This window comes from Pantherophis guttatus, chromosome 3 (assembly GCF_059756535.1).
Source record: "Pantherophis guttatus breed Tessera chromosome 3, ASM5975653v1, whole genome shotgun sequence".
Lineage (NCBI taxonomy): Eukaryota > Metazoa > Chordata > Lepidosauria > Squamata > Colubridae > Pantherophis > Pantherophis guttatus.
In genome coordinates, this window is record NC_142065.1 from 4,314,231 (window position 1) to 4,332,508 (window position 18,278).

Sequence of the window (18,278 nt, forward strand, 5' to 3'; positions counted from 1 at the left end):
ATTGCTGAGCACATTGTAAGCTGCCCTGAGTCTCCGGAGAAGGGCGGCATATAAATCAAAATTAAAAAAAAAAAAAAATCTTCTGGTGATTGGGCCAAAGTCACCCAGCTGGTGTCATTTCCCACAAACATTGAAAAGGATCCATCACATACTTAAAAGCTTTTATCCCTCTGTGGCTAAAACCATGGATGTGGTGGAGAAGCTGGGATCTTTCAAAGCCAGGAAATAAGAAAATAAAATTGGTCAGAGAATGACTTGGTGGCTGCTGCAAAATGAAAAAGAAAGAAGGATTGATTCACTGCTTCTCTATTAAAAGGGAGCCCTGATTGGCACATTATGTGTTAGGTATATCTTCTCTTCCTAGTAGGACTTCGAAGCAGCCTATATAGCACTCTCACCTCTATTTTGTATCACCTCCCCGCTGCAGTGCGAAGGAAATTTAGGCAGAGAGATTGTGAGAGTCTGCAAGTCAGCTTCCTTGGCTGAAGGTGGCCTTGTTCCTGTACTCTTGGGTCTCAAGCCTGTCATTTCTGAAGATTATTTAGAGAATTAGGGGACTAGAGGCTAAAACATAAGAGGAACAGTTGCAGGAACTGGATATTTCTAATATAATGAAAAGGAGGACTAGGGGTGACATGATAGCAACCTTCCAATATTTGAGGGGCTGCCACAGAGAGGAGGGGGTCAACCTATTTTCAAAGCACATGACAGGACAAAAAGCAACAGATGGAAACTAATGAAGGAGAGAAGCAACCTTGAATTTAGGAGAAATTTTCCTGACACTGACACTGAGAACTATTAACCAGTGGAACAGCTTGCCTCCAGAAGCTCCAACACTGGAGGTTTTTAAGAAGAGACTGGACAGTCACTTGTCTGGGATGGTATATAGGTCTCCTGCTTGAGCAGGGTGTTGGACTACGGTTTCATCTCTTGTTATAGGTAGTCCTCAACTTACAACAGTTCAGTCAGTGACCTAAGTTACAACAGCACTGGAAAAAGTGACTTATGACCATTTTTTCTGTGACTCTCTGTGAATTACTCTCTGAGTATTGGAGAAATTTGCCAGTATTGGTCTAGATTGACCAGTGGTCCATGGCACATGTTACTGGTCTAAATTTTGACAGTGGGAAGTATATATAAGATCTAGTGGTTAAGGGACCAGGTTAAAAATTGGACTGTGAGTTCTAATCCCATTTCAGGCATAAAAACTGGCTGGGTGATTTTACATCAGAAGACCCTGAATTTTGGGCCCATCGCCAGAAGATGATGAGTTCTAGTCCTGATTTAGGGGGAAAAGTCTATCTGATGATTCTGAGCCAGTCACCAGGAGACAGTGAGTTCTAGTTCTGCCTTCATCAGGAAAGGTGGCTGAGTGACTTTGGGCCAATCACCAGGAGATGATGAGTTCTAATCCTGCCTTAGGCACACACACAAAAAAAGACTCAGGCCAATCACCAGGAGAATTGAAGAAGCTTCTTAGATGAGAAACGAAACATCTTAAAGAAAGATCAGAAAATCCAGTTATCTTTAAAAGTTGGGGCAAGATATGTTAGTCAGAAAAGGAATGCTACCAGACTCCTGATTTTTCCCTCCTACAGACTGACAGTTCTCCTCCTACAGTGAGTTGATTTCTTTGAACACAAGAATGCTTTTGGGTGATGAATAATTTAATTCTCTTCCCTTGCATAATGCTCTCTCTCTCTCTCTCTTTTTTTTTTTTTGGTCTTACAGAAATCAAGACGACTATCAGCTAGTTCGGAAGTTAGGCCGGGGCAAATACAGCGAAGTCTTTGAAGCCATCAACATCACAAATAATGAAAAAGTAGTCGTTAAAATTCTGAAGGTGAGGCTGCTCTGCAGAGGGGAAAGATTTTACAAAATGCCCCTTTAGCTAATTTCAGACAAAATTTTTACGCCTCGCCATTAAAGAGTCACACAGGAGACCGTATGCAAGTTGCCAGCTTAGTTAATTGCTCTGTCCCTGTGGCGTTCCTGGGATAAATGTCTACAAAAGAGTAAGAAAACTCTTACTCTTTTGTAGAGTTAAAAACTTTTTAGCAATAGAAGAGAAGATTTGTAGCTCAGGGTTGAACTGCGGAGTCTTTGGTGCTCTCTGAGCTTGGTGGTTTTCTTGCGGACGTTTCATGACCAAACTAGGTAATATTATCAGTGCTACAAGGGAGTGGGTTTTGCAGAGGAGGAGGAGGACGATTGTGGGGTCCTTGGTGTTCTCTGAGTTTGGTTCTTTTTTTGCAGACGTTTCATTACCCAACTAGGTAACATCATCAGTGATCGAAGGGAGTTGGGTTTGGGAGGAGGTGGACTGGGATTCTTGGTGTTCTCCGCACTTGATTTCTTGCAGACCTTTTATTACCAAACTAGGTAGCATCATCAGTAGTGGTGTGTGCAAGAAAACCACCTGGCTCAGAAACCACCAAGGACAGTATAAAAAAAGGGATTTATTTACTTATTATGCTTGTAAGATGATTCTGGGTGGCTGTTTTACGGTCTGGGCAGCTCTGTTAATTGTGCCAGTATGCTAAGAATGGGACTTTTAAAGATAAAAATGTTATGGTGGTTAACAGCAGTGAAATACAGATGCGCATGCTATCTTAGCATGATCTTCCATGAGATCTTATACCATCCTGGTCAAATGGTTGTCCAGTCTCTTCTTGAAAACTTCCAGTGTTGGAGCATTCACAACTTCTGGAGGCAAGTTGTTCCACTGGTTAATTGTCCTCCATGTCTGGAAGTTTCTCCTTAAATCCAGGTTGCTTCTCTCCTTGATTAGTTTCCACCCATTGCTTCTTGTCTTGTTTTCAAGTGCTTTGGAGAATAGCTTGACTCCCTCCTCTTTGTGGCAACCCGTCAAATACTGGAAGATGCTATCATGTCTCCCCTAGTCCTTCTTTTCGTTAAACTAGACATACCCAATTCTTGAAACCATTCTTCAAATCAATCAATCAATCAATCAATCAATCAATCAATCAATCAATGAGAATAGACCTGGAAAGGACCTTGGAGGTTTTCTAGTCCAACCCCCTGCTCAAACAGGAGATCCAATGCCATTTGAGACAACTGGTGTTCCAGTCTCTTCTTGAAAACCTCCAGTGATGGAGCACCCACAACTTCTGGTGGCAAGCAGTTCCACTGGTTAATTGTTCTAACCGTCAGAAAATTTCTCCTTCGTTCTAGGTTGCTTCTCTCTTTGATTAGTTTTCATCCATTGCTTCTTTTCCTGCCCTCAGGTGCTTCGGAGAATAGCTTGACTCCCTCTTCTTTGTGGCAGCCCCTGTGATACTGGAACGTTGCTTTCATGTCTCCCCTGGTCCTTCTCTTCATTAAGTAACTAGACATACCCAGTTCCTGCAACCGTTCTTTATATGTTTTAGCCTCCAGTCCCCTAATCATCTTTGTTGCTCTTCTCTGCACTCTGGAATGTCTTTTTTTTTGGGTATCGTGGTGACCAAACCTGGATGTAGTATTTCCAAGTGTGGATTTATCAGTGCAGTATTAAGCGTTTTATTTTTTGCCTACGCTCAGGGGGAGGACATAACGGAGGATCTGGCCTACTTTTCCTTCCACATTTAAGAGCTGCCTGGAAGAAGGTTTTATAGTTGCCTTTTTGATTAGCTGAAAACTTCCTGTTCTTGTGACATGAATCCAGAAAGAAAAGTGCAGAGAAGAGCAGCAAAGAGGATTAGGGGGCTGGAGGCTAAAATATATGAAGAATGGTTACAGGAATTGGGTACATCTAATCTAATTGAAGAGAAGGACCAGGGGTGACATGATAGCAAGTCTTCCAATATCTCAGGGGCTGCCCCAAAGAAGAGGGAGTCAAGCTATTCTTCAAAGCACCTGAAGGCAGGACAAGAAGCAATGGGTGGAAACTCATCAAGGAGAGAAGCAACCTGGAACTAAGGAGAAATTTTCTGACAGTGAGAACAATTAACCCAGTGGAACTGCTTGCCACCAGAAGTTGTGGGTACTCCATCACTGGAAGTTTTTAAGAAGAGATTGGACAGCCATTTGTCTGAAATGATATAGGGCCGTGATGACGAACCTATGGCACGCGTGCCAGAGGTGGCATGCAGACTCCTCTCTTGGGCACACGGACTGTTGCCAGCTGCTCTTTCGGTTTCTGGGGCCTGCATGCACGCCGGGCAGTTGGTCTTCCGCGCGTGCCAAAGTGCCAGGAATCCGAAGATCAGCTGGCCGGAGTGTGTGCGCGTGCCAACCAGCTGGTCTTTGGATTTACGGCATTCCGGCGCATGCATGCACGCACGTTCCGGTTTGGGCACTCAGTGCCGAACAGGTTCGCCATCACTGGTATAGGGTCTCCTGGGGGTTGGACTAGAAGACCTCCAAGGTCCCCTCCAATTCTGTTATTTTGGTCTGTTATATAACTTACATATTTGCATATGTAATATGCATATCCAGGAGCCTGGATAGCTCAACAGACTAATAGCCTGTTATTAACATTCAGCTGTCTGCAATTATTGCATGTTCGAATCTCGCCAGGCTCAAGGCTGACTCAGCCTTCCATCCTTTCTAAGGTGGATAAATTGAGGACCCAGTTTGTGGGGGCAATAAGCTGACTTTGCATAAATATACAAAAGGATGAAGGCTATTGCTGAGCACATTGTAAGCCGCCCTGAGTCTCCAGAGAAGGGTGGCATATAAATCTAATATGCAAGTTTGTTTTTTTTTTTAAAAGAGTTACGGTGGCCTGTCCTGTTCTACTGGGAAGGAAGTCTAGGGAGCAGTTCCCCAAATCGCATTTGCGCAGAAGTAAACAGATCTTTTTTGAGTTCTTTGGAGGAAAAGACACTTGTTTTGCACTTCTTTTGCCTTCGTTAATTAGGGATTATGGGATAATTAACTCCTAAGGGCCCAGTTCCAAAGAGCTCAGTGAGGGTTCCAGGGGCAGTGGGGTTTTTTTCCCCCCTTGTTTTTCTCTCAAAATAACAAAGACTTCCAGAATCTTGCAAACCTGTTTTTGAATTCCCACTCATTTCATTATTCTATTGCCATGGGAAGTACTGTTTTTGAGTGAGGAAGACTCAACAATCCCCCAAAGTCATTGAATTGTTTTACGGATAATTCTTGGTTTATTAGTTTCAGAATTAATGGAGTGCGAGCTTTGGAATTCTCCTTTCTGTATCGTACTTTTCGGAGTATAAGACGCACTTTTTTCCCCCTTAAAAGATGGTGGAAATGTTGGTGCGTCTTATACACTGAATACTGTCATTTTTGCCTTCTTGAAACCCCGCCCCGCGTGTCCCATTTTTGCCAAAAACAGTCCCGTTTTTGGCCTCCCAAACTCCCCACAGTCGCGTTTTTGCCCTCCCCGGCCCCCGGGAGCACTTTGCAGGCCTCCCAAACCCTCTGCGCGTCCCATTTTTGCGAAAAACGGGCTCGTTTTTCACAAAAATGGGACGCGCAGAGTGCTTGGGAGGCCTGCAAAGTGTTCCTGGGGGCCCGGGAGGGCAAAAACCAGATGCACGGAGGGCAAAACCTATTTTTTTTCTTGTTTTCCTCTTCGAAATCTTGCTGAGTCTTATACTCCGGTGCGTCTTATAGTCTAAAAAATACGGTATGTTTGCTAGATGGTCATGTGGGATCCTGGGTGCTCTCTAAGCTTGGTTGTTGGGTTTTTTTTGCAGACGTTTCGTGACCCACCTGAATAATATCAGGGCTAGAAGTGTGTGGGGTTTGCAGAGAGGAAGAGGAGGAGGAGGGAGAGGGAGGAGGATTGTAGGGTCCTTAGTGCTCACTCAGCTTGGTTATTTTCTTGCAAACGTTTCATGACCCAGTTATGTAATATCATCAGTGCTAGAAAAAATAGGGGGTTTGCAGAGGGAGGAGGACGAAGAGAGGGTCCTTGGTGCTCTCTGAGGTCCATTGTCTTCTTGCAGACATTTCATTGCCAAACTAGGTAACATCATCAGTGCTTGAAGGCAGTGGGGTTTTCAGGGAGAAGGAGGACTGGGCTCCTTGGTGCTCTCTGTGCTTGGTTGATTTCTTACAGACGTTTCATGATCCAACTAGGGAACACCTTCAGGGCTAGGAGGGAGTGGGGTTTGCTGTCTGTTTATACACAGTGGTTGTCCCTGTCAGTGTTGGTAGGGATGTTTTTGGTGGTTCTTTGATTGGGCTGTTTGTTGTTTGCTGTTGTTGGTCTGAGCTGGTAGTTCCTTGGTTGTCCTGGCAAAATGGAAGGAGGAAGGCACTTGCATGTAAACAGAGAGCAAAACTCCACTCCCATTGCGCCGATGATGTTCCCTAGTTGGGTCATAAAACATCTGCAAGAAAACAACCAAGCTCAGAAAGCACCAAGGAGCCTGCAGTCATTGTTCTCTTCCTCTCCGCAAACCCTACTCTATTCTAGCACTGATGATGTTCCCTAGTTGGGTCATGAAACGCCTGCAGGAAAACAATTAAGCTCAAAGAGCAACAAGGACTCCACATTCCTCCTTCTCTTCCTCCTCTTCCTCCCCACAAACCCCACTTCCTTGATGATGTTACCTAGTTGGGTCATGAGATGCCTGTAAGAAAAAAACTCAGTTCCGAGAGTACCAAGGACCCCCAGTTTAATCCTAAAATAGAAATAGTCTCTTCTATTGATTTTAGCATCCTCTGTCTAACAACCCGTCTACAGTCTCCTGTTCATCTCTCCTCTGAATTTATATACACTTTCTTTTTCAAATGACACAATATTTGCTTCCACAAACTCCCACAATTCAGTCACCACTTTTCTGCTGCAAAATTAAATGCAGCCTCATTTTTTTTTTTTTTGGGTTACCCAAATATATTCAATAAGCAGAACCAGTAAGAAATGCTGGTTGCAGCTATAGTGGTCTCCCCCCGGTCTCTTGGAGCTTTGCCTATCCCAGCTAACTGATTCTTTTCCTTTGGCCAGCCGGTGAAAAAGAAGAAAATTAAACGAGAAATCAAAATCCTGGAGAACCTGCGAGGTGGCCCCAACATCATCACCCTTGCCGACATAGTGAAAGATCCAGTGGTGAGTAATTTTGATGGGTGGCAAGCAGATGGGCTGAGGGAATACTCAGGGGTCCAAAGGGGTTGGCTTTTTTTTTGAATTTTTTTTTTTTATTTAAAACAAAAACAAAACATAAAACCACCATCCTTCTAATACAATCACAGAAAGTGTTGTCGATCGGTTAAAATTCTTTTGTGCGCAATCCCATATCCAAAATTACCAATTATTTAATTTCTCTTATTTAACAGTATACTCATTTAGCCATTATTTAACAGAGGCTTACCTCCCGTAAGAAAAGCATTTCATATATTTTATCATTACATTAATTTCATATTTCAAACTTCATCTCCATGCTTTATTATCTAGCCATTGGTAAAACAAATCCCATATAAATAGTATTGTTTATCTTCCTGTTCTCTAAGTTCAAATGTCAATTTACTCATTTCTGCACAGTCTATAATTTTCTTAATAATTTCATCATCAGTAGGTATCTTCTCACCTTTCCAGTTTTTAGCAAACACAATTCTAGCTGCTGTTAGAACATTCACAATTAAATACCTCAGTTCTTTATTATACATTTCTGGTACAATCCCTAATAAAAATACCTCTGGTTTAAAGTCAATGTGCTTTTTTGTCATTTTTTCTTGCCTTCTTTCCCTGCCAAATATCTTTTAACACCATTTTGTTCAATTCTTCGAAGAAGTCTTTCCCCAATCTAGTTGGAATTGTCTGAAACAAATATAAAATTCTAGGCAAAATATTCATCTTAATAGTTGATATCCTTCCAATCAAAGAAAGCTGTAGATTTTCCCATTTCGCCAAATCTGTCCCTATCTGTTGTTTAAGTTTATTATAATTATTTTCTTTAAGCGTACTACATCTTGCTGTTAAATATATCCCCAAATATTTAACTTTATTTGTGACCTGCATTTTTGATATATCCACCAATTCTTCTTTTTGCTTTACCAACATATTTTTGGTCATCATATTTTTGATAAAGACTAGGTCATCTGCGAATGCTTGCAATTTGTGTTCTTCTTTTCGAATGTTCTTTTCTTTATGTCTTTTTCTTCTCCTAAACTTCTATTTAGCACCTCTTAAGGTTAATATAAACAACAGAGGGGACAGTGGACAACCTTGTCTAGTACCTTTTTTTATCTCAATAGAATCTGTCAATTCTCGATTTATCATTATGTTTGTTTATAATATATAGCTTCTATTGCTTGAATAAATTTTCTGCCAAAGCCCATCTTTTCCATTTGCAGCAACGTAAAACACCAATTTACATTATCAAAAGCTTTCTGTGCGTCTAGAAATATCAAAGTCATTTGTTTTTCAGAATGGGCTTCATAGTATTCCAAAGTGTCCAGAATTATTCTCATATTGTCTCTAATTTGTCTTTTTGGCAGAAACCCATTTTGGTGGTGAATGTATAAAGTTATTTAAATATCTTTTGAGTCTTTCTGCCAATATTGGAGCAAAAATTTTATAATCTGAATTTAGCAGGGATATAGGTCTATAACTTTTTATTTGTTGTGGGTCTGTATCCTCCTTCGGAATCAGTGTAATATATGCCTCAGACCATGACTTGGGTATTTCCTTCTTTGTCATCACTTCATTCATAACCTCTAAAAGTGGGAGACTCAAAGATTCCTGCAATGTCCTATAATATTCCGCTGGCAAACCATCTGGCCCTGGTGCCTTTCCATTCCTTTGTTTCTTAATTGCCTCAGTTAGTTCCATCATCGTTATATTTCCCTCTAGCATCTCCTCAATATCTTTAGGAATCCTAGGTAAATTTGCATTTTGAAGATATCGTATCACATTTTCCTCCTCTATGTTTTCTTTCTCATACAATTGTCTATAGTAGTCCTGTATAATTTTTTTCTTCTCTTTATTTCCAAATTTACTTTGTCCTTGGCCATCGATTAGTTGTATTATTTTTTTTGATTTCTCTCTCTTTTTTCAATTTATATGCTAACCCTCTTCCTGGTTTATTAGCATTCTCAAAGTAGTTCTGCTTAGTACTTCTAATTTTTTGAGCTAGTTCTTCTTTTTTCCAGTAAGTCCATTTTATGTTATATTGTATCCATTTTCCCTTTAACGTCTTTTTTATGTGAACATTTCTGAAGCTCTTTTTCAAATCTCTTATAGTCCTCTTCCAATATTTTGTATGCTTGTCTTTTCTTCGCATTTCTCTTCCTTGTATAATCCATTATCAAACCTCTAGCATAGGCCTTCATCGTATCCCAAAGATTTTGCGTCGAAGTATCTTCTTTCCTATTCTCCTTAAAAAAGAACGCCAATTCTCTCTCCATTTTCTGTACAAAGTCCTTTTCTTTTAATATAGTATTATTTAAAGTCCATCTAAATCTTCTCCTTTGTCCTTTCCATTTCACTGTCACTGGATTATGATCTGCCCAGGTATTTGCTTCTATCTCAATTTGTTCTATGTTTAAGGTCAATTCCATTGTTTGTCCATATCATATCTAATCTAGACCAAGATGAATGTCTATCAGAATAAAAAGTATATTGTCTGTTTTTTCCATTTCTATCTCTCCATGCATCTTTTAAGTTTATTTCCTCAGTCATCTTAAAAAAAGATTTCGGTAGTATCTTTCTACTATGTCTTATTGTTTTATGTGTTTTATAGTCCAAGTCTCCATCCAATATACCATTAAAATCTCCCATCATACAAATATTATCATATTCCAATTCAATTATTTTCGTATGCAGTTTTTTATAAAAGTCACTTTGATTATTATTTGGAGCATATATTGCAACTAAAAGAATTTTCATATTATTATCCATTATCTCCACCATCATTCTTCCTTCTTCGTCTGCATATATTTGTTCAGCTGGTATTTTGTTTCTAATATATAAAATCACTCCTCTTTTTTTACATTGTGGCAATGATGTGAAGATTTTCCCTAATTTTGAATGTACCAATAACTGTTCATGTTGCTTTTTAATATGTACTTCTTGTAAGCAAATTATATCAAATTTTAATTTTCCTAATTTGTGAAATATCTTCTTTTAACAGCTGAATTAAGTCCATTTATGTTTATTGAAATCAATTTTCTCTCTTCCATATTCATACTTTATATGCAGGCTTTACTGCTCTAGTTGATCTTAATTCACACTGTTCTTTGTGTTCCACAATCCCTCCTACTGTGCCTTCTGCTTTTTCAATCATTGCTAGTTCTTCTTGGAATTCTATGGTGCTACTGTCGTTTGAAATTCCATTTCCATTTCCTTCTCTTTAAAAAATTCTGCATGAAATGCTCTCGCTTTGTCTATTGAATCAATTCTGTATCTTTGGAGTTGCCACGTTAACACTAATCCCTCTGGTACTAGCCATCTATAGTTCACTCCTTTTTGAAGTAATATTTTAGTCAGAAATTGATATTCTCTCCTCATCTCTCACTTTTCTTGGTATTTGCTTCAAAACCACAATTTCTTTCTCCTTATACTTCAATGTTTTTTCTCTGACAATCTGCAGTATTTGTGCTTTGATTGATTTCTTAGTAAATCTTATATGCACCTCTCGTGGCAACTTATTACACATTGCATATCTAGTATAGATTCGATATATCTCATCCACACCATCCATCATCTTCTCCTTAGTAATTTTAGTGCTTCAGCCAGCATTCCTATCATTATTTCTGCTAAATTCTCTCCTTTCTCTTCTTCCACATTTTGAAATCTGAGATAAAATTCTGATTTGTCCATCTCACATCCAATTAGTCCACTCCTGTCACATTCAACTTCTCCCAGTCTGTTATCTATATCTTTAATTTTTTCCTCTTTTTGCTCCTCATTTTTCTCAAGCTTTTGCAGTCTCTCTTCATATTTCAACATCATTTGCTGTATACTCACCACTTTTTCAACTGTCTTGAGTAGTTGTTGTTCCATCCTCTGGACTGTTTGAAAAATCATTTGTAATGTCGTATCTTTCTCCCTCTCTTTTTCTTTATCCTTCTCCTGCTGAAGCATCGTCTGAATTGATCGCTGTCCTCCAGATGGCGACGAGGAGGGTGTAGTTGAAGCAGATCCAACTGTTGCTACTTTTCTACTCATTCTGTCCAGTAGTCACCAAAGGCCAAGAACAAAAAAGAAAAAGCCCAAAAAAGTAAAAAGTGTAAAAAAGAAGGGGGGAAAAGAAAAAACAAACAATTTTTCAGGTTCTTCAAAACCCTAATCCACTTTGAGAGAGAAGAAAAAAAAAAAGGGAAAAAAAAGGAAAAAAAATGAGTAGTCCCACTGACAATGGAAATACACTAAAGGAAGGTCAAATTCAAAAAAGGAGAAATAATAATAAAACAGAGGAAGACCAAATAACCAATTAGAGAGGAAAATGAAAATCAAGAATCAATCTTCAGGCTCTTGTATACCTTAATCCAACATGATTATTTAAAAACAAAGAAAGGAAAGTCCATCAAAAATATTTAAGCAGGGGAAATGTACAGCGAGTTATCATTTAACATGAACAAAAAGAAAAAGTAATAAAAAATAAAAGAAAATTTCAATTTCTTCTGCAATACTTCTGCCCAGGCATTAACAAATCTCTCTCCTTTGCCTCAGACTCCTACTTCTGATAGTTTCCCGAAGAGCACCTGAATAAACAAAGCAGATAGTTCCAAACTCTCTCAGATGTCCTTCCAACAATCTTATCAGCAAAGTTCAGAGTCCTTGGGTTATAGCAACAATGCTATACAATTGCTTCAACTTGCTGTTTTAATAGAAAAGAATAACAAAGTTTCCAATCCAGTAGACTCCTATTTTCCCCGCTATTATAGTCCAAAATTTTTTTGTCAGTAAAAGAAAACAAAAAAAGAAAAATTAGAACAATCTTCAAAAAAGAAAAAAGAAAAATTAAGTCCAGAAGGAAAAGTATAAGGCACAAGGGCTTACAGGTATTAAACTCTCAGTTCTATCAATCCTTTTCAATCCAGTCCCGGTCAAAAGCAAAAAAAAATTTTTTAAACTCCACCAATGTAAATAATTTGAGAATAAAAAATGACTCCTGCTTACTTTCGCCGCTTGATTTCCTTTTAACTCCAATTTAATTCCAACTTCAATCTCGGGGTGTTCTTTACATTTATTTAAATTGAAAGTCTCTCACCGCATCGACTCACAGTACTTCTATTCTTCTTTCGGAGCTGTCCCAACTTCAGTAGCAACTATGGCTGCCACCCTGCTGCTAGAAAAAGGGCTCCTCCTGGATCAACCAGGGACTTTGCGGTGTCCTTGGAATCGTCAGGATGTGCCCTCCACTATCACAGCCAAAACAAGACTGTGAGGTCCAAAAAGGACCGTCCAGCAGCGGGGCTTTCGGCGGCAATCCTGGAGCCCAGGAATCCTCCGTCTGTTCCGTCGCGACGTCATCTCTTCCCCCGGCCTTTTTTTTAAAAAATTGATTTATGAAAAGATAGAGGATAACAGTATTATCCCCCCTCTCTCATCTATATCTATATATGTCTACCTATATGCATCTGTAATTCTATATCATTAGTCTATCATCTACATAATTCTCTGTTTTGTCTGTCTTATCATTTCTATATCTATTATCTATATATACCATATCTATCTACCATCTATTTATCTATCTTATCTATCTATCTATCTATCATCTATCTATCTATCTATCTATCTATCTATCTATCTATCTATCTATCATCTATCTATCTATCTATCTATCTATCTATCTATCTATCTATCTCTATCTTCTATCCATCCATCCATCTGTCACCTATCATCTATCTATATCTATCTATTCTGTCTATCTATCTATCTCCATCCATCCGTCTATCTATCTATCTATCTATCTATCTATCTATCTATCTATCTATCTCCATCCACCCATGTCTGTCTGTCTGTCTGTCTGTCTTCTATCTATCATCTATCTAATCATCTTTCTGTCTCCATCCATCCATATGTATATCTGTCTGTCTGCCTGTCACATTTTAAAACTGACCATCTCCTTCATAGACGGGATTCTGGGCAGTGTTTATTTTGTCTTTGTATTGTTGTTAGCTATCCAGTGTCTCGACACGGAGATGGGCAGCATATAAATTGAATAAATCCTAGATTTTTTTTTTAAAAAAAATAAAAACTAGTTCACCAGAGGCACAGAGTCTAGCTCACAAGTTGCAGACCGATCTCCTGTCACTTGATTTAGGCAAATAGCACATTTTAAGCCGGGTCTGGGGACGACAGGTAAAATTGCTTACAAATGCCTGTTGTCTTTTTCATTTCGAATAATAACCCCACCAGACAACCTCCCGGACTATATAATCATCAGGTAGCTCAGCATTTCAGGTGTTTTTGGTCACTGGATTCTAAAATAGTAAAAGTGATATTTTATTTCCTGTTTTTGCCTCTGGTTCCCGCCTCCCCCTCCCCCCAAGCTTATTCTGAAAGATTTGATCAGATCAGGCCTCAGAATTAATTCAGCTTTCTACAAAATGCAGCCTTCTCCTTCTAAGCTTTTCCTGGACTCTAGAAATGTCGGCCGGCAGTCAGTCTGTCAGTCAATCTCTGAGCAGCCTTTAATGCAGCCTAATAAATCATGCATTGGAAGAACAGGAACCCCAGGTGACTGACCTTCTCTCTTCCTTCCTTCCTTCTTTCCTCTCCTAGTCACGGACCCCTGCCTTGGTGTTTGAACATGTGAACAACACAGATTTTAAGGTACGGTTTTCCATCCGTCGGGAGAGGGCAGCGTTTTTAATTTCTTGCCTTAAGTGAGGGGTGGGGGGGGAGGTGGGGGAGAGAAAGCTTTGATGGGGACATGGAAGCAAAGGGATGACGATGAAGCGGGAAGCGCCTTAGTGATCTGATTTTTTTGGAGGAACTCCTGCGTTCCGTTTTTGAGTGGCTGCCAATGGATTTGGGTGAAAATGTGTGTTGAATGATGGAAGACGTAAATGCTTAAAAAGCCATCCACATCCAGAGAAGCAGAGATCAGCATCAAGATTAATACTAGATAAACGAGCAGTAAACCACAGGAACCATTTATTTATTTATTTGTTTGTTTGTTTGTTTGTTTATTTGTTTATTAGTTTATTAGTTTATTAGTTTGATTTATATATGCTGCCCTTCTCCGGAGACTCAGGGCGGCTTACAATGCTTTTAAGCAATAGCCTTCATACTTTTGTATATACCTGCTTAGTAGGGCTTTTTGGGCCCCCCTGAGCAGTGTTCTATTTTATACAAAGTCAGCTTATTGCCCCCACAATCCAGGTCCTCATTTTACCTACCTCGGAAGGATGGAAGGCTGAGTCAACCTTGAGCCTGGTGAGAATTGAACTTGCAGTAATTGCAGGCAGCTGGCAGCTAAGTGCTATTTTAACAGCACTTTAGTCTGCTGCTCCACCAGGCACCATTAAGAACGTTCCACCAACACTGGCAGGGCAAGCACCTTTGTATCTAGAGAGCAAACCTTACACCCTTCTGGCCCTGATGAGGTTGTCTAGTTTGGTAATGAAATGTCTGTGCAAAAAAATGGCCTAGCTCAAGAGAGCCCTAAGGACCCCAGAGTCGTTGTCGTCCTCCTCACAAATCCCACTCCCTTCTAGCACTGATGATGTTCCCTAGTTGGTTAATGAAACATCTGCTAGAAAACAACCAAGCTCAGAGAGCACCAGAACTCCCACAATCCTCCTCCTCTCTATCAACCCCACTCCCTTCTAATACAAGATGCCATCTAATTGGATAATGAAACATCTGCCCTATGGACACACACCCCTGCCCCCCCCCCTCCCCCCCCCCCCCCCCGGTTCAACCCTGAGCTACAAAGAGTCTCTTTCATTAGCTTCTGTTTTATTTCTCTCATTGGTTGTCCCACTCTGGCCTGTGGGAATATTTTCCTAACCAAGAAACAGGGTGAGATTGAGCGCAGTTAAAGTCCTTGTTGGGTTAGAAATGGGAAGGTTGCCACTTTATTCATCTGGACCGTGTCGTTGTGTTCATTTCCCACAGCAATTATACCAGACGTTAACGGACTATGACATTCGGTTCTACATGTATGAAATCTTGAAGGTGAGTTGCCTTTTGTGAAGTCTTTTGAGACAGTCCGGAAATAAAGAGTTTGGGAAATGAGAGGCCGGCTCATTTTAGAGCGGATAATGTCTTATTTTTCTTTCGCTGAGGGCTTGAGCAAGTTTCTTTGGGTTAAGACAGACCAGGAGAGATGAATCATATCTCTCTTAATTCAGAAGTGTTTTTCCTTTTCTTTCCTTTCCTTTCCTTTCCTTTCCTTTCCTTTCCTTTCTTTTCCTTTCCTTTCCTTTCCCTTCCCTCCCCTCCCCTCCCCTCCTCTTTCCTTTTTCTCCTTTCCTTTTTTTCCTCTCCTTTTTCTCCTTTCCTTTCCTTTTTTCCTCTCCTCTCCTCTTTCCCCTCCCCTCCCTCCTCTCCTCTCCTCCATTTCATTTTTCTCCTTTCTTTTTTTTCTCTCCTCTCCTCTCCTCCCCTCCCTTTCCTTTTCCTCTCCTCTCCTCCCCTTCCTTTCCCTTCTCTCTCCCTTCCTCTTCCCCTTCTCTATTTTCTTTCTCTCTCCCCTCCCCTCCTTCTTCTCTATTTTCTTTCTCCCTCCCCTCCCCTACTTCTTAATAGCATTGTAACCAGTAGAATCTCAGAGTAGTAAGATTGCTTTCTCTTCAATGTTGCCATTAGTTGATAGTCTCACCTTTCTTACCTTGAATCAATTGCTTAAGAAAATGTCTCTCAACCTGGACATGTCTAAGACAGGTGGGCTTCAAACTCCCAGAATTCCGCGCGCTGGCTGAGGAATTCTGGAAGTCGAAGTCCGCAGGATTAAAGTTGAGAAACACTGGTTTGAGGTTTTATTTTATGGCCTGGTTCTTCCAGGCCCTGCCTCACAAAGTGTCCCCCGTCCCCCACAAGACACCTTATGCTTTGCTTCCCACCTTCCGGGGTCCCCACAGGCCTTTGGCTGCATCCCACCCCACCGTGCCACACACCCTCCTCTCACCCCCCACATCAGCGATTGTACACTTTCAAAGATGTCCGGAGCTCAGTTTAGGGAAGGAAGATAGGCCATGCTCTTGCTGGGTGACGTGGCAACCTCGGAAGCGGCTGCCATTTTCTGAGCAGCTACAGTGAATTGTGGCCCTTCGCAAAATGGACTCCCTATAATTTGTTCTGCTTTGGACGTGATGCGACTTTCATATATGAAACCCTCCTTTCTGATGTTGGGGCGTCTCTTTCTTCTCCAGGCCCTGGATTACTGCCACAGTATGGGAATCATGCACAGAGACGTCAAACCTCACAACGTCATGATTGACCACGAGCATCGAAAGGTGAGGGTTCCTTCTCTCCCTGTCCTTCAGCGAGCTGATAACTTTTGGCTGTGTACATTGTGGGTCAGGTCTTGCTAAAAAAAGATTAGGAAAAGAAAAAGAGAAATTTGGTATATTTAGCCGGTGCAAAAATGGTTCAGCTTCTGGACTTTGGCATCCAGGTGGTCCTTCCCTTTCCCTTCCTTTCCCTTCGTTCGAATTAGAATTGAATAGTTCTCACCCAACACATCCACATTGCTTCTTGATTTTTTGCCTTCCTGCCTCTTGTCTAGCTGTCACAGCTTCAGATCAGCCATACTGGCCGTCTTCTCTGCCATCGGCACCAAGGGATTTCCCTTCACTCTAGCGGGAGATCGCCTTTCTCCACGCTGTCTTTGGGGCTTCCCCTCTGCCTTTGCTTACCTCTCTGGAGTTCGCAATGCCCAATAAGGGTCACCAAATAGGAGAAATCGGGTGAGGATAACGGAGTCCCGTTTCTCCGCTCCGCTGTGACATCACTACCGGAAATCTGTTTCTGATTTTGTTATTCCCTTCTGGCAGGGGGGCTGCCGAGTGCCTGAGTGTTGCGAACCTGTTGTGACCTAAGCCCAAGTAGTTATTACCAGACACAATCAGTCCTAAACAAACATATTTTATTAGATCAGCTGAGAATTACTTCATTCTCAGCTTAGTCCAAACTAATTCCAAAACAAATCCTTCATAAACAGTCCTTCGGCCTTATCACCAACCTTTGTCTTTTTTGGCACCCTGCCAAAGGCTTTTCTTGGCAAAAGTTCAGAAGCAAGAGATGCTGACGAGAAACAAATGTAGCAACGTTGCTTTCCTACAAAGAGCCCAAAAGCCTTTGCTGCTCTTTTAAGCCTTCTGGGAGGGGTCAATAGTCTCCTGGCCTTACTCCCGAGTTGTCCTTTTTGCTTTAGCTGCTCTTGCCTTCTGGCAGCTCTGCGCATGCGTGCACTAGGAACAGGCTCCTCCTGTTCCTCTGCCTCGCTGACGTCAGACTCTGGAGGGTCCGGAGTCAGCACATAACTCCCAGATGGCCCTGACCCCATCTCTGCCTCCGACACAGAGCCCTCGTCCGAGCCTTCCCCAGACTCCAGGACTGGCCCATGTTCCTCCCCAGCCTCCTCACTGTCCGACTCCGCTGCCAGCTCTGCAGGCTGCTGGCGGACCACAACAGAACCAAAGAAAAATATTTCACCTTCCACCTTAATCTCTGCTCTTTTTTTTTTTTTTCCCCCCCCAGCTGAGGCTAATAGATTGGGGTTTGGCTGAATTCTACCATCCGGGTCAGGAATATAACGTCCGAGTAGCTTCCAGATACTTCAAAGGACCGGAACTCCTCGTAGATTATCAGGTATTTGTGCTCTTGATGTGGAATGACCACAAACCTGGGAAAAGGGGATGGACGGAACCAGCAATTGGGCTACTGTCCCAGTAGAACCTAGGTCCTAGGAGCAAAAAGGAAGCACAATGAAATGAAGAAAGAACGATATTTAGAGCCAGTTTGGTCTAGCGGTTAAGGCACCAGGCTGGAAAGCAGGAGACGGTGAGTTCTAGTCCCGCCTTAGGTAGGAAAACCAGCTGGGTGATTTTTGATCGGTCACCAGGAAGCCGTGAATTCTAGTCCCGCTTTAGGCATGAAAGCTGACTGGTTGACTTTGGGCCAATCACCAGGAGATGGTGAGTTCTAGTTACACCTTAGGCGTGAATTGGGTGACTTTGGGCATTGGCCGAACTCACCAGGAGACAATGAGTTCTAGTTCCACCGTAGGCACAAAGGTTGACTGGGTAATAGATACAGATAGAGAGATGATAACAGATACAGATATGTGATAAGTTGATCAGATGGATGGATGGATCCACAACTTCCGAAGCTCCCAGAACTTCCGAAAGCAACTTCTGTTCCATTGGTTGATGGTTCTCACTGTCAGAAAATGTTTCCGTATTTC

At 41.3% G+C, this 18,278-nt stretch overlaps 1 protein-coding gene across 1 annotated transcript in view; it reads left to right on the forward strand.

Moving 5' to 3' along the window:
- The window catches only part of CSNK2A1 (casein kinase 2 alpha 1), a 54,882-nt gene that overhangs the window by 25,653 nt on the left and 10,951 nt on the right, over positions 1 to 18,278 (forward strand). Inside the window, exons 3-8 of the mRNA XM_087888986.1 lie at positions 1,732 to 1,843; positions 6,923 to 7,024; positions 13,646 to 13,696; positions 14,987 to 15,046; positions 16,243 to 16,326; positions 17,573 to 17,683. Of these exons, the coding sequence (XP_087745112.1) occupies positions 1,732 to 1,843; positions 6,923 to 7,024; positions 13,646 to 13,696; positions 14,987 to 15,046; positions 16,243 to 16,326; positions 17,573 to 17,683 (520 nt within the window). The remainder of the gene's footprint in view (positions 1 to 1,731; positions 1,844 to 6,922; positions 7,025 to 13,645; positions 13,697 to 14,986; positions 15,047 to 16,242; positions 16,327 to 17,572; positions 17,684 to 18,278) is intronic.